At 38.6% G+C, this 15398-nt stretch overlaps 1 protein-coding gene across 3 annotated transcripts in view; it reads left to right on the top strand.

Annotated features, from left to right (window-relative positions):
* LOC143179851 (furin-like protease 1) overlaps positions 1-15398 on the top strand; it is a 245303-nt gene that overhangs the window by 190611 nt on the left and 39294 nt on the right. For all 3 annotated transcript variants that reach the window (XM_076379254.1, XM_076379253.1, XM_076379255.1), the window contains exons 2-5: positions 6796-7017; positions 8091-8219; positions 10863-11028; positions 12076-12248. In XM_076379254.1, the coding sequence (XP_076235369.1) occupies positions 6796-7017; positions 8091-8219; positions 10863-11028; positions 12076-12248 (690 nt within the window). The remainder of the gene's footprint in view (positions 1-6795; positions 7018-8090; positions 8220-10862; positions 11029-12075; positions 12249-15398) is intronic.

The raw sequence follows: 15398 nt of genomic DNA, 5'->3' as shown, positions 1-15398 counted from the left end.
GACTACAACAAAAATGTAGCAGAAAATACAAAATAGAATGTGAATAAAGAGAGATTTAATGAAAAATAAGGAAGAAAATAATAGGCTAAGTAGCAAGAAGTATTAAATAAATGTAATACAAAATTATTATAATGGCGAATATGCCGAAATAAACGATAACAAATATTATAAGACGTGTAACGAAGAGTATAGATAAGTCTATAAAAAAATGATGATATGAAAAATATAGTAGAAAGTACAGCACAAGCATAAAGAAAAGTATAATTATACTGAAGAATACATTAAGGTATATAATGAGGAGTATAATGAGGGAAGTAATGAAAATTTAATGAGAGACATAATATAAAATTTAAAAAGGAACATAATCTTCTTCTCCCCTTTTTCCATTCTTCTAAGCATTGTTCCCAGGAAGGCTATTATCGAACCCCTGTAAGGATCACGTAAAATCGATGAAACATACAAGGTAAACATCTAGAATCTAGACCTCGGCGAAATATTCCAATTTGTCCGAGAGCATTGTGTAAACGACCTGAAATTGCGTGTACCGATCGCCTTGCGTCGTTAACTTGCAAAATGGAATTTATCGGGGAATGCTTTCGCGTAGGTAGAGAGGCAGAGATAGATAGGGAAATCGATAGAGATGGATAGATACAGAGAGAGAGAGAGACGCATCCGTATGGGACAAACTGATGATGAATCGGATCGATCAGTGTCTGCGTATGTCGGGTCACATATCGAAGATGAACTCGCTTCCCGGAACTAAAGCAATTTAGGATTGGATTCCGAAACGTCCTGTGGCGCCGGAAGTTCGAGCAGAATTTAACTGTACGTCGTCCAAACCTCAGAGCATTTGGGGAGCAATTAAGCATTCGACGAACTACTTGGTGAAGCAAGAGATAATTGTTAAGCACCCAGGGTTTTGGAATGGAAATTCTTTTCGAAATGCAGAATTAAGTTCTGTGGTGGTCCATTGAATTATCACTGAAAGTTCCAGACGAATTGTATATGCATGCCATTACATTTCTCGATTGTAAACGTGTACCTATACTTTCGTCACGAATTTAAATGCAATAGCGACATAGACTATAGTGTATTATAAAATAGTTTTCTTAGCTAGTTCGATAGACCATACAAGGTTAAATATTTAGGTGTCTTTAGAAACAGAATGTAGCAAACAGGATTGTTATATTACACCAAAATTTATACATCATTCCATTTACAAAAGTGAAAGAGAGATTCGTCTCTCTTTTAAACTCTAAAAATCGCAGAAAAATTCTTTTGCATCATTCACAGTCCAGAAAAATAACTTATGTTGCACCTTGCGTGGAACATGCAGTAGAAGAAATTTAATCTGTATTCAAAATGCGTCCTTTTCAAACTGAAATTAGAAACAAGCAAACCCTAAACGATCAACTTCACCCACCACAACAGCATCAAAATTCTAGTATAATTATACTCGGAAATAAACCTCTCCCCTTTTGGAACCACTATGCCACGATAATTCACCATTCTGCTCGGCCAGTCACCACAGCGTCAACATTTCAAAGGTATCAGCTTCACGAGTCAGCGCAGAGAATAAACAATCCGCGAGAATCCAGCGAGCAATTAACCTCGAAAGCACCGAATCTGTTATCCTCCTGGCGTTCTTTCCATTCTATGATCAATATTCATACGATGAGGGAGAACAAGCACAGAAGCTGAGAGAGCAATCGTTCAAGAGGGGTTCTGAAAAGGCAGAAGGAAAAAGATGTGAACTGCTTGCCGTGAGAGTGTATCGACAACTCGTTGCCGGAAATGCTGGGACTTCTGCTCCGGAAGGTAAAGCTCCCTTCTTTCTGTTTCCCCTTCACGATATCGAAGAACGCAGATCACATCTTCAGATATCTCAATAAGATCACTCAAGTTTGTCGAAACTGTATGAAAGGCTTTGAAATTAAAAACAGATATTCCTTCGTCGATAAACTGAGAGACGAAAGATCAGGGAAACATGATATCGTGGAATTCTTTGACAAGACAGCTCGTTTTATTGAAGGGATGGATAAGCGTTGTTAAAAGTTATAGTTCTGTGAATAGTTTGGAGAGTAAATTGCTTCTCAAATTCTTTTTTTTGAAGTGATTTCTTATTCGCTGGTGTTTTAAATAAAATTCATGTTTAAAAGGATGTCTTCTATGTATTTGTCAAATTTTCAAATCTGAATCTATTTCCTATCTAAAATTTCAAGCTCAAAGTTTGTTGCAGTTTTAGACTAGGATACTCCTCGAAATATAAACAATTTTAAAATAGTAGTGCTTCTGTGATTATTATTCTTATAAATATAACTTGAATCTTTGATAGGTGCTTCCGAGACAGAACTTGACGCACAGGATAAAGAGGCAAGCATCTGACCATGTGAAAGATCCAGAGAGTCTCTCCAGAGAGCTAAACCGATCACAGTCATCTTTTCTTAAAAAATGCAACTTACGAGAGAGAGTGGATCCCGTTTCGATAAAATACCTGATCTCGTTAAACGTTTTAAATGACTGCCTGAAGCATGCTATCACGAACCATTGGATTTTGAACAGACAACTAAATTCTATCGGAATATGTCAAGGTTTAAATTCAGCTAGACAACAATGGCTTCCTTTAACACGACAATCGTTAAGCACTGTTTTTTATCACAAGACATCTGACCAGAAAGAGTTATTAAGCATATCACAATTGAGAAATTCCACGAGAAATCAATATTCCTTTAAAAGTCTCAAAAAGCGTTTCAATGACTCTAAGTATTTTTCAAAGACCGACTCATCTTCAAAAAGAGCAGAAGAAGACTGTGGCACGCGTCAACAGCCAACAGAAGAAGATTGTAGTTCCCCTCAGCAGTTGCCAGAAGACTGTAGTTTCCGCCAGCAGTTGCCAGAAGAAGACTGTAGTTCCCGCCAGCAGTTGCCAAAAGAAGACTCTTGCTCCCCTCAACAATGCAGTACAAAGAGCTGTCAGAAACCCTCCTGTAGTTCAAGCGATGTGTATTTGCGCACGATACAGAAGAGTAGTCCATCCTATGCTCACAAGCCAGCTGCATACTTAGATCAAGAAACGTCAGAAGAATGCAGCACCGAGGCTAGAAAACCCACAGAAGAAAGTTGCACGCCGCCAAAACCCTGCGGTCCTCTACCTTGTGCCCATGACTGTGAACAGCCATGTTCAGCTACAGATCCTGCAGCCTTGCCCCCAAAGACCTTGAAGAAAAAGCCATCTGGCAAGCGTACAGAGAAACGTCAACCAAAACGTAAAGGACTTCTGTCACGCCTACGAAAGTCTTGGGCCATGGCAATCAGCAAAGTCATGAAACGCCCTGCTCCTCCAAGCACTGCTTGCGACGAGCCAGTGCGCGAAGCGAAATGTGATCCACCTCCGCCGAAGACTAAACACTGGTCAGAGAAACGACCACCGTGCAAAAATCGTTGTTCGTCGAATGAAGCAGAGCCTGTAGTGTTCACTCCCTATCAGAAGTCAAAGAAAGGTGGATCAAAGAAAGAGAACAAAAAATGCGATACGGAGGTAAAATTTTCGTCGGAGGACTTGGTGAAACATCCGCCAAAGAGCGTATTCTCGAGGACCAGATCAAAGCAGTGTCTGTCTATATTGAGACCGAAAAATTGTCCACCAGTAGATACTAATTGCCAGCGACGTGTGTTACCTGACAAAGTGGACAGAGAGAGCTGGAAGGCGCCTTCCTGCATGGACTCTGATACGCAGCTGAAAAATCGAGCGAGTTTCACAACCGTCGCAAGCAGTTCTTGCGCGAAGATAGATGTTGGCGATTCCAGGCCTTCCAGTCAGAAGTATCGTTTGAACGAGTACTCCTCGGTCGAAGAAACATGCCGAACTGATCGTAAATTATCCACGACGAGTACCAGGAACCTGAGCAGACAGCAGGAATCCTGTCCACGTTCGACTAGCATGATAGGATCATATGAAAGCAAGTATGGTTGGAAGAAGCAGAATTACCCCGTTCGATTAAAAATCTACAAGTTGAAGGACAGCTTGGATCCTTGCCCACCTTTGCTGACCGACGTCAGGCGTGGTGAGCCTCATTTCGCGCCGATGTTGAGTGCTTCAAAATTGAACTCCGTGCAACACGAAATCTCGAAGATGATGAAGTGTCTGTGCTGCAAAGAAGTCATCGAAACGAAGAGTGTCTCGACGAAGATGAGGGAAAGCAGTGAATGTGGACGCAGACAGAAGAAGGCTAAGACATGTCTCCCTTGCCCTGATTCCGAATCTGTCGAGTAACTTATCGTTCTTACATCGTCGTGTAACATGTTTCTCTTCGAAATAAAGAATTTGTATATGGAACTAAAACTTTTCTGTTACTAATCAGTATTTTTTAATGTTGAATTTCTTGTTGTTACAATATCAAATTAATGGAAACAAGAGAGTGCCGTGACAGGTGAATTTTGTCATTTCCAATTCGTTGCTTTTATCATTCTGACGCAAGCAGAGCTTATCGAAGGGATGCAGAACGAAGCGTGGATAAAGAATGGAAGAAATCTCTTTAAAAAACTCGTAGAATACTAACTCGAAAATGTACGTAATTGTGGCTAACCTGAATTATCCTACAAAATGTTTTTAATTGCAAATCTGTAACAGTACAATGTTTCTGCTTGTTCGTCTGAAAAATTGTTGCTCTGAATGTGACATATTCATTACCTCTTTAGCTTGGTAATAGAAACATTCTACTTCGTGAATATACATAGACTGACTTTACTGAAAATGTTGAGTGTAACTGTTTTACGAGAGAAATAAAGCAGGAGAAATTTGTTACGTGAGAACTGTAGATGAAAAGCTACAAATGGATTATGTTAAACCAGTCGCAAAATCCCCGTGAAATGTTTGTGTTGCTGAAAGTGTTCAAAAAGTGCTAAATGGTTTAATGTTATCTCAGGATCAATAATGAAACAACAGAGTTGAAAACAAAGACACAAGTTCATAACAAATTGCAATTGTATAACGCCAAAAAGATTAAGACACGGTCCCTTCCGACTGTCTAAAATTGTGAAGTACAAAACTTTACGCGCCCGAAGAAAGGAACTTTCATCTTGAAAAAGTGGAGTGCGAGTTGTCACGCGGAAAGAAATAGCAAGAAGCTCGCCCTTAACAGCTGTTGGCAAGTTTTCACATTTATCATTATCCTTCACCGTATATCTTCACCCTCGTGTACTATTGCAGTGGTAGAGCAAACTTCTGCATCAAATAATTCTGTTTTATGAGCAGCCTACGCGTTCCCTTCTAATCGAAAACAATGAATTCTTAGTTCCTAATAAAAACTCAGGAATATAGACTTTCCACCTTTTGTTCTTGTTCGTCTAACGAAACATTTAGGAAACTGTCAGAAATACAGTGTCTTGTAAATAATGGTACAAATTAAAGGATGATAGTTCTTTGTAATATAGAGAGAAATTAGGACAAAAAAAATATAAACTGGTTAATAGTGAACAGTAGCTGCTTAAACTTTACACAGTGTAATTTTGTTAAAATCAGAGGTCTTCAAAATTAAAGGTGTACTCCCTGAATCAGATTACATCAAGAAATTATATTAGAAATAACAATAATGTAAAAATGAAAATATCATATTCAGCAAAAGTCAAGCCTCAAAGATCAGATTTTTTAGCATAGGAATAATTGGAAATATACATCACACCTTAAAGAAATTAGTTACCTGGTTGTAATATAAAAATCGATTCAGACATATTTTTGTAAGTTACTTTATATTTGAGAATGTCGAACATGAACTTCGACCTGGCACGAGCGTACCAAACTACAGTTTTTGGCACTGAGAAGGTGGACTGAGGTGAAGCGAACACTTGTAGTCCGATCACGACTTTGCCTACGATAAGCGGGAAGGGTTCTCCTTAGCTCTTCATTCAAATTCAAATTTAATATTCCCAAAAACAAATCGAGTTACAGATAAATTTTATTCTACATTTTCAATCTACATTTTCGCGTAGAATTCCTTGCGATGTAGTCTTGTTACAAGTAATTTTAACATAAATTGTGAGACGAACTGAGCAATAGAGCAGTGGCTATACACAAAACCAGGAATTTGAAAAGGTGATTCTACGTGCTAAAATAAGACAAAATTGTGTTTGAATCTTCATTTCGAGTCGAAACATACCTAACTTGAGAATTGATTCCACTGTCGGGATGCATGAGCCAGGTCAAACACAGCAATGTCAGTGGAATAGGTCCCCAAGTCAGACACGTTTCACACCTTATCTTAGGTATTTCTTCAATAATTAGTAACTCAGAAATGAGGCCCCAAACAGAATTTCGTGATTCTTCATCTTTATCTTATTTTATTTTGCAGAGTGACCACTTTAAATTTCAGATACCTTCTGTCGAATACCTTATAAAAACTGCCATTAAAAGGTTCAAGTACTAATACTACTAATTTTCTTTATAAAATTAACATGATTTACGGTTACGTAATCATAGCGTAGTCGTATTTAATTTGAACGCAATTAAGAACAGCGTAGTTGTCTACTTGAACCGCAGAAAGGGAGCGTACCGAATACCAACAAATGTTATCTAGACGACGAGGAGCATGAGTTTCGCGATTTCATGTGAATTATACAGTTAGTATGGAACACTCGAAGCATAAAAGCCGCATTATATAACGCATAAAGCGAGCAGTCGCGATTTAGATACGACATGTCTCGTTGAAATTCATTCGCTGACACATGAGGCGAAATGAAATAGGTATCCTACGAGCGGCCACTATCCTCGAATTAATGTGAGATTGTTCTTTGCTGCAGATAGTCGACGACTGGTACCACATGCAGCACACGTCAGTGGTGAAGAGGTCAGCGGAACCGCACTTCGAGGTGCACCAGAGGTTGGTACAAGACCGAAGGGTGCGTCGCGCGGAGCAGCAGCGGGTCAAGTCACGAACGAAACGAGATATGATTATCAAACGCGGCCCATCTTACATGCAGACCATCCTGAACGACGAGAGGTGGTCTCAAATGTGGTACCTGGTGAGTTTATTCAATTATTAGTCGATGTTCAGAGTGAGTCTCCTGAAATGTGTGATCTCTGGCTTTTGTATGCTGTTTGTCCTACTCCTAGCATTTTTATTAACTACTTCAGTTGTGAAAAGCTTAGTTAACATGTTCATATATAGGGTGTTCGACAATAAATATCAGAAATTTTTAGGAGTGACTCTACATGTTAAAATAAATTGAAAATAAAAAATGATAAAAATGTATGAAATTCGTGTGAAATGTGTCTGACTTAGGACTCATTCTACTGCAGGCCTGTAGTAGCTAGGACAGGCACAAAGAAACTAGTGGAATGAGTCCCAAGTCAGACACCGACAAATTTAGTAGAATATGTCCGAGCTAGATGCACAGAAATCAGTAGAATATGCCTCAGACCAGACACAGAAAAATCAGTAGAATAAATCCAAAGTCAGACATCAAGAAATTAGTAGAATATGCTCAAATCCAGACACACAGAAATCAGTAAAGTATGCCCCAGATCAGGCACAGAAAAATCAGTAGAATAAGTCCCAAGTCAGACACAGCAAATCCAGTAGAATAAGTCTGAAGTCAGACACATTCCACGCGACTTTTAGGTGCTTTCTCAGTAACTAAGAACTCTGCCACGATGCCTCAAACGCATTTTCGTCATTCCTGATTTTCGTTTCATTTGTGCTTATAGAATCATCCCTTAACATTTCTGACACCTATAGTTGAACATCCTGTACAATTAAGAAATGCTGCTAAATGAAGTCCACTGTCTACTTGATCTAAGCATCCAAGTTCACTTTCTCACTGTTCATCAGAGATCACTATATTAACATGAATGATAAAATGTTTTCGAATACATGTTATCGAAGCAAATGTTACGAAATGTACAACTGATGTACAAAGTATTCAGAAAGAAATTAAATCTTCTATTTATTTTGTATTATGTTGACTCACAGTTAGGATCTTGTGACTATGGAAAAATTTTTACAGTATAGCTGTGAAGTGATCGATGACATACTCAAACACGTGGTCTTTCTGAATAAATTTAATAAAATAAGGGTATTAAAATCTCATTCCAGAACAGGGGGAACGGGCTAGATATGAACGTGCAAGAAGCTTGGGCCGAAGGAATTACGGGGAACGGTGTCGTGGTCACGATCCTTGACGATGGATTGGAAAAAGATCATCCGGATCTCAGTAAAAATTACGTAAGTCACTTTGTTTGCCTACGTAACAGGAGCTTATCGAAAACAGACAGCCCAGTACCCACCACCAATAATATATCTTCTTCGATTAAGCCACATAATCTCTAGTTAAGAGGTTATATCTACTTAGAAGTCCAAATAAGCTATACAGGGTGTCCAGACTGAAACAGACCATCAAACTATCTCCTTCGTCTTTAATAACACGAAAATCTGAACAACTAAAACAAATAATCATACACAAAAGATTGTTCTTCCATGATATTCGTTTTTCGAAACCATTCAAATTATGTCATGAATTATTTTCGTGTTATTAAAAACGAAGGAAATATTTAGGTGGCTTGTTGAAGCTTGGATACTCTGTACATGATGTCCACCGCATTTGAAAATCGTGTTTCGAGAAGAATGCATTTAAAGTTTTACATACCTATCGTTTCTTGTGTGTCAAGTAGCAGCGCTCGAGTGACCCTGTGTCGTTCAAAGCTGTGTAACTTTATTATTTTTTCAGAGATCGATATGAAAGTTTCAGGATGCATTCTTGAAACCTGAAACTTTCCAAATATGTAAAAAGCGAAGAATCGATCTTTTAGCCATCTAGGTAGATGTTACTCCTTAAACTAAACCTAGAATAGCGGTGGCACAGATTCAAAGTCCATCAGTCCCCGTGATTTTTTACCTTGTTGAAAATTAAAGTAACCGCTGCGATGCAAAGAGGGAGAATTGATTCTCCGAGCAATTTATCAAGAGCTGTCCCAGTTCGCACAAAGATCGGGCGTACTGTCCCTTCGAGGCAAACAGAACGGACAAAAGGGACGGAAGCCTGCAAAACAGGACATGTACGGGCGTTCGAACAGTGCCAAAAAGTGTACCGCTTCTAGGAACTCCTATGAATCGTCCGACGTGTACTGAACGTCCAATTCCAACTAGTAGTTGCAACGAGAAATTATCGTAGGAAATCGGATTAGTTACGACTTTTGAGACGAAGCCAACACTGGTCACTGAAAAGTGATAGCAGAAGCAGAAAGGAATAGAATATGGGACTGCAGCTTCCAATTTGCACGTTACAAATCGTTACTGGTTACACGATTGGAGTAAAATCAGCAGGTCCTTTCAGTTCATGCTTTTAACGATGCAGTGGGGGTAAATGAATTACACTTCTTAGCTGTGAATACATGTACAGTGAAATGATATGGGTGGTAATAGTAGTAGGAAGACTGTTTTAGTTTTGTGATATTGGTGACTAGTGTATATAATACAAAATAATACACTAACCAGTGTTTATCATAGTAACAGTGTTTATTAGATACATTTCAAGCATTAGGATAAAGTTCCCACGCAAGTGCTCTTAATTGTGGTAATTGCAGTAACAGATTTTATTACTGTAATATATACTGTAGAACTCGTAAGTAGTATAACCAAACAATATGCGTTTTACTACGATACTTGAACATAGTGGTAGAAATACGAACAAACCTCGATAAATTTTACTTTAAATAAATACACAAGTTATTTATTATTTTTACTATTACTACAAATATTGATTATCTCAATTTATTTGAAATAACAATAATGTCAAATGTCTAGTGACTCACATATCTTCCAATTGTTTTGTCTCAAAACCTATAATGATCAAACCAGTTCCAGTTCGTGTGGAAAATTTAATTGCAGTATAAAATTGTTTATAACACTTCCTACAATCATGGCCTCAATTATCGATTTGAACTTGTTTCAATTATAAAAGAATTGAGTTTGATAAAGCAAGTAGCAGTCTTGTGTGATCAAATTCTATGCTTACTATTCAGAGCTAGGTCAGGTTAATAAGGCAACCACAGAGAAATGCGTATCAAGGTCTATAATCTTGCAGTGAATATAGGCGTTCACGATCGGCCACGGTTCGCTGCCTCGATACCGATATAAACGAGGCATGTGTATAGCACTAAACTATCTACCCCATTCTAATGGAACCTATTCCTGCAAAATCAGGAATCCTTCAATTGATATATGTCATTGTCTATAATTTCGGAGAATTACATGAGCTTGCAATTTAAACCCAGATTATCAGAAGAGACTACAATAGTAAAATTGCACCAACCGAAAGTATCATCGATTTTGGCTTATCTCACACAGGAACAGTAACCATTCATGCGTGATCTACCGCATCACGTTGTAATAATAACGAAAATGAAAATAATCTTCTATAAACTGTTCCATTTTCGAAAAAATCGGCGAACCTCGTAAAGCTTTGAATGTAATACGCAAGTCGCGGTATCGAGCAGGGAACCACGAAACAATATCTTGTAAACCGTCCCGAGGAAAAAGCAATTACATCCAGACGAGCAGGGAACCAATATTGCCGACGAACTTCGTACAATCGTGGGCAAGTCGTAATGACTGGTACCGAAACTTCTTCGTTCGGTATTAATTTACGAAGCTTAGCGTTTCATCTCGCGGCTGCGATAGAAAGAAAAAATTTGCATCTCGGTAAGCGCACTCCATTAAACGCGATGCATTAGATTAAAGCATTCGAGCAGAAAATATTCGCTGAATAGCTCACCGAGAATGGGGAGATCGTTTCGACGGAGTAAGAAATTTATATTCGAGTGAATGACTGTGTACAGATTGATGGGAAGTATCGAACGATTGTTCCAGGATCCACAGGCTAGTTACGATGTTAACAATCACGACGAAGATCCCATGCCGAGGTACGATCTGTTAGACAGTAACCGACATGGCACCAGATGCGCTGGAGAAGTGGCGGCAACTGCTAACAATACCATCTGCGCCGTGGGCGTCGCGTTTGGGGCTGGTATCGGGGGTGAGTCTATCTAAGAAATTGAATTTAACCCCTTGGATAAAGGAAGAAATCCGCGGTGAGACTAATAAGGAAAGAGATCTATTGTCGGATCGTCGAATCGTGATCGGCAAACAAATGATATCGAAATCTGTTGCAGTGTGTAGCGAGTTAGGTGCACTGATTTCAGCTAGATGTCAAAGAAAGTTAAAATTTTCAGATTTTTCAAATTGGTAGCTTATTAAGATTTTAGATGAAGGTAAAACAAGCAAATTTTAAAAAGTAACCATTAGTGATTTACTAGAAAAATAGATTTTATGACTATTTGAAATTCTTGTTCTTTTTCATGTAAGAACACAGTTTTATGAACTTAATATACTATGGAACTTTTTTTACCTGATAGTACTGGATTTAACACTTTGCATTCCTTTGCGCTTTTAAATTCTATATTCACTTTGTTTCTTTATATTGTTTCTACAACTATTCTGGGTCCTTTGATGAGATCAACGCGGATAATTAACAGGATGAGGGTATAATTTAGTACGTAGAGTAGCCTCTTGTACACGATGCAGATTTAACAAGATTTGCCAGTGTATTGTCACAGAGAGGGAAATTGGAAGGTTGAAATTAGCCTCGATTCCGTAATTGGTAGCAAGCTCAAAATTGTAATCGATGCAGTAACCGACGGTATCCTCTAGTTAGGAACGATATTTAGTAGTTGGGAATCTGAAAATGGGTTGTCACAAATGTAGAGCAGATGCGTATTTATACGGAAATGTACCTATAACTCTGTTTCATACAAAGAAAATTAAAGGGAATAAATAATATTTCATTCAAAATATTTTTTCTCTGGTGGAATTCATGTTTTTAAATAATTTACTACATATTTGATGACATTCTTACATATGCTGCAACTATCTTTCTCGAAAATCTGAAATAAAATACAAAAATAAGATACAAATCAACCATTTTTTGGAAAACAGAGTTCTGAAATGACACCATTACATTAATGATAATCTTTTTCTATTTTCTATCTATAGGAGTCATCTTTTTTTTACTTTCTATCTGTAGGAGTCAGGATGCTGGATGGAGATGTAACCGATGCTGTCGAGGCCAGATCTCTCAGTCTGAATCCTCAGCACATCGACATTTACAGTGCCTCCTGGGGACCCGACGATGATGGAAAAACCGTCGATGGCCCTGGCGAACTTGCTACCAGAGCTTTCATTGAAGGAATCACGAAGGTTGGTAAATATTCTATCTCCTTGCATTTTTATATCCTTGCACAAGTTAAAGGTAACCGCGCCTTAATCTGTGACGCATTGAAATCTTCTTCAGAATATACTGACATATTAAACTTGTCGATTCAATTAATCTAAGTTATCTGACCTCAGACATACTGTCTCACTATTACCAAAAATTTCTTATTTATCCAGTCAATGAATTATGAAAACAATTTGGATCTCCCACTTCTCTATGCTTATGCTCGATCATAATTCAAACTCAATTCTCTCGAAGACGAAGCACGATACCAAGAAAATTTAATGCACACTTTCGACTTGTTTGTAACCCTCTCCACCCTTCACCCAAATCACCCCTCTTGTACCACCAGTTCTGGGACACCCTGTACATGAAATAAAATTGTGACCTCTTCACCTGGAATCTTCCCCTATTCGATCCTCCTCGTACTCCTACTCTTACTGTCGAGGAGCGAAGCTCCGTCGCGCACAAAAGCGGGACGTCTTCGCGACACCTCCATCGAAAACAGAAAATTCGTTACTTCGTTTGTAATACAAGAAAAAGTCTCAGTTCCTAACCGTCGCGATAGGATCGTAGAACTCGTCTCCCCGAAGAATGAAATTCCCAGAAATGCATCACCTAAAAGTGTCCCAAGGATCTTTCCGCGGGCCGACAATGGGAACGGCAGCTACCTCATTGTTACCTCGATGTATACCATCCAGCAGACGCTCGGAAGCTGCCGCTGTGTCTCTCTCCCACGCACACGTCCCGTCTTTCTTCGTTGGTTCGATTGCGTTCAGCGGAGGAGGCGAAGGCCCTTTATCTCGCTCCTCAGACAACAAGGAACTTCGGCGTGTCAGCCGGTAGTTGCATCGAACCGAAAGACCGATCGTTAGGATGCAGCCGCACAGTTACGAATTAAATAGACGAGCGGAGACAATGGCGCGTATTAACGAAAATGAAAGGATTTCGAGTGACGGAAAACGCGAGATCTTTCATTCGAACAATTGTTTTCTTTCCCATTGTCTGGCGAACGATTGTGAATCGGAGCCCTGCCGACACTCGCCTCCTTTTATTTCGGCTCCTTCAACGGGGATTCTTCGATCTTCCTTCTGTTTGATTCGTGCGCGCAGGGAAGTAGGGAACTCGGATCTTGGAGAGAGGTTTCCGTTTTCTGTTAACGACGAGGGGGCGAGAATAACGATCGTTTGCTTGGACATTCGTAAGTCGGTACAATTAACAGTCGGTACATATTTTTGACAATAGTTTGTGTGTTGAAAGAAATGAAGAAGGTAACATAATAAGAAGGTACTGCAGTATTTTTGGCGAGTGGAGTTACAAGTTTTAGTTCCTATGAGTAGTGAAATTATCTCTTATATTTCGTTAGTAGGTATACAAGGTGTTATAGTTGGAAGAGATGGGACAAAATTTCATTAGACAAACTTAAACTCTAATGAAGTTTTAATGAATGAAAGTCTAATGAAATTTTTTTCTATCTCTTACCGTTTAAGAACTGTAGCCTGGCACAGTTGCGTGAAACAGCCTGTATAAGTAGGCATATAAGTTGGAAATAAAATCCAATGCAAAATTGAACTCCATGGAAGTATTTAAGTGATATTTTATTGGAAAATCGCTGTCTATATAGCTTTAAAACTTCAACTAGCAAGCGTGGCTATTTACAGGAATTATAAGATTTAAGTAGAAGTGCTGAGCAATGGTCAGACGCATGTATCCAGACAGTAAATCCTGCATGTATATTATACCGACCTACACAGTCAGTTTCGTTATAAACAATAATTGTTAAAAAATAGTATTTCCTATCTATTGATCCACAAAGAGTTCAAAAATATCCAATAAAAAAGTAATTTGTCACAGTGTAACACATGCTTGGAAATTATTCAGCTCTTCTATCGTTCACGATCAGTAACCCAACAAAAACTGTCGATTTCCTGAGCCAAATGCTAACTTTTATTCGAAAACGTGCCTAAGCGTTTACGACTTTGGGGACAATGGGCTCATTGCTTTACGAGAGGTTATAAAATGTTTCGAGAAAATTTTGTCATGGTATTAGAGAATTATTGGCAATGTTTCTCTCACATTGTGTTCGACAAAAAAGCGACGAAATTCAACTGGTCAATCTAAAATCCTCTCTTAATTTTTCTTCCACCTATAACTGAACTTTACATATGTACTATCTATATTGCTATTAACCCTTAACTAGAGTCTGCTAGACTCCACATAGTGTATTTTTATTTTATTTTCATTTAAATACAAAAGACATTATACTGATAATAGAAAATACCAACATTTCATACCTCCTTTCTACATTCCAAGTAACATAACATTAATTTTATAAATTATTTAATACCAATAATCAAATCACAAAAAGTTGTTATAACTAAAGCTCGAAAAATGTTTCACAGCTTTGTGGCTTCTACGAATAAAACGTTAATCAATCATCTACGAAGTATTCGAAAACTTGCTGAGCTAAATAACAAGACAAAATTCTTGAAACCCTATGAAAAGCTACATCTACCATCGCAAGTGTAACAGTACTTTCGAAGAAAAAAGATGAACCAGCCGGTAATTGGCATTACCTAACGAACGTCGATGGTAATTATTCGATTGATCGAAAAATCTGTCTTTCGTCCGACGGAATGGTCGTTGCCTGGGACAACCGTAACTCGATTACTCCCTAGAACGAGCAGTTGCTCGTTCTTCGGCTGGCCCTGGCTTAACAGACTCCGTCGGCGAGGTCCAGCCCTCGCAAAGTTTCTAATTGGCTGCTTTTAAGCGACCTTCCCTCCTGCTACCGCCTCACCTGTACACATTACCATTTCAAGCTTACTCGCGGCGAGTTGGCCGTAAGTCATATGCAAATATCGGAAGGTGCTTTCGTCGCCGAGACTCGTTAAAACAGTGCCCGCTAGAAAGTAGAATTCACTCGAACTACAAACTGATCGCGAAGATAATGTTCTGTAATTAACTCTGATCGTTACGAATAGAGGAGGGTGATGGATATCTTAAATGGCTCGAATTAAAGCTGCTAGTATTTATTTTTGAGTTAGCAAAATTACGAGTTAAGCTTTTTTTCAATAGAACTTCAACCTGTGAGGATTTCGTGGAATATTTGAGTTTTAACTGTTAATTGAAAT

The sequence above is a fragment of the Calliopsis andreniformis genome, chromosome 5 (genome assembly GCF_051401765.1).
Source record: "Calliopsis andreniformis isolate RMS-2024a chromosome 5, iyCalAndr_principal, whole genome shotgun sequence".
Classification (NCBI taxonomy): domain Eukaryota; kingdom Metazoa; phylum Arthropoda; class Insecta; order Hymenoptera; family Andrenidae; genus Calliopsis; species Calliopsis andreniformis.
Note: the sequence above shows the minus strand (reverse complement) of the source record. Positions and strands in the feature narration are given on the sequence as shown.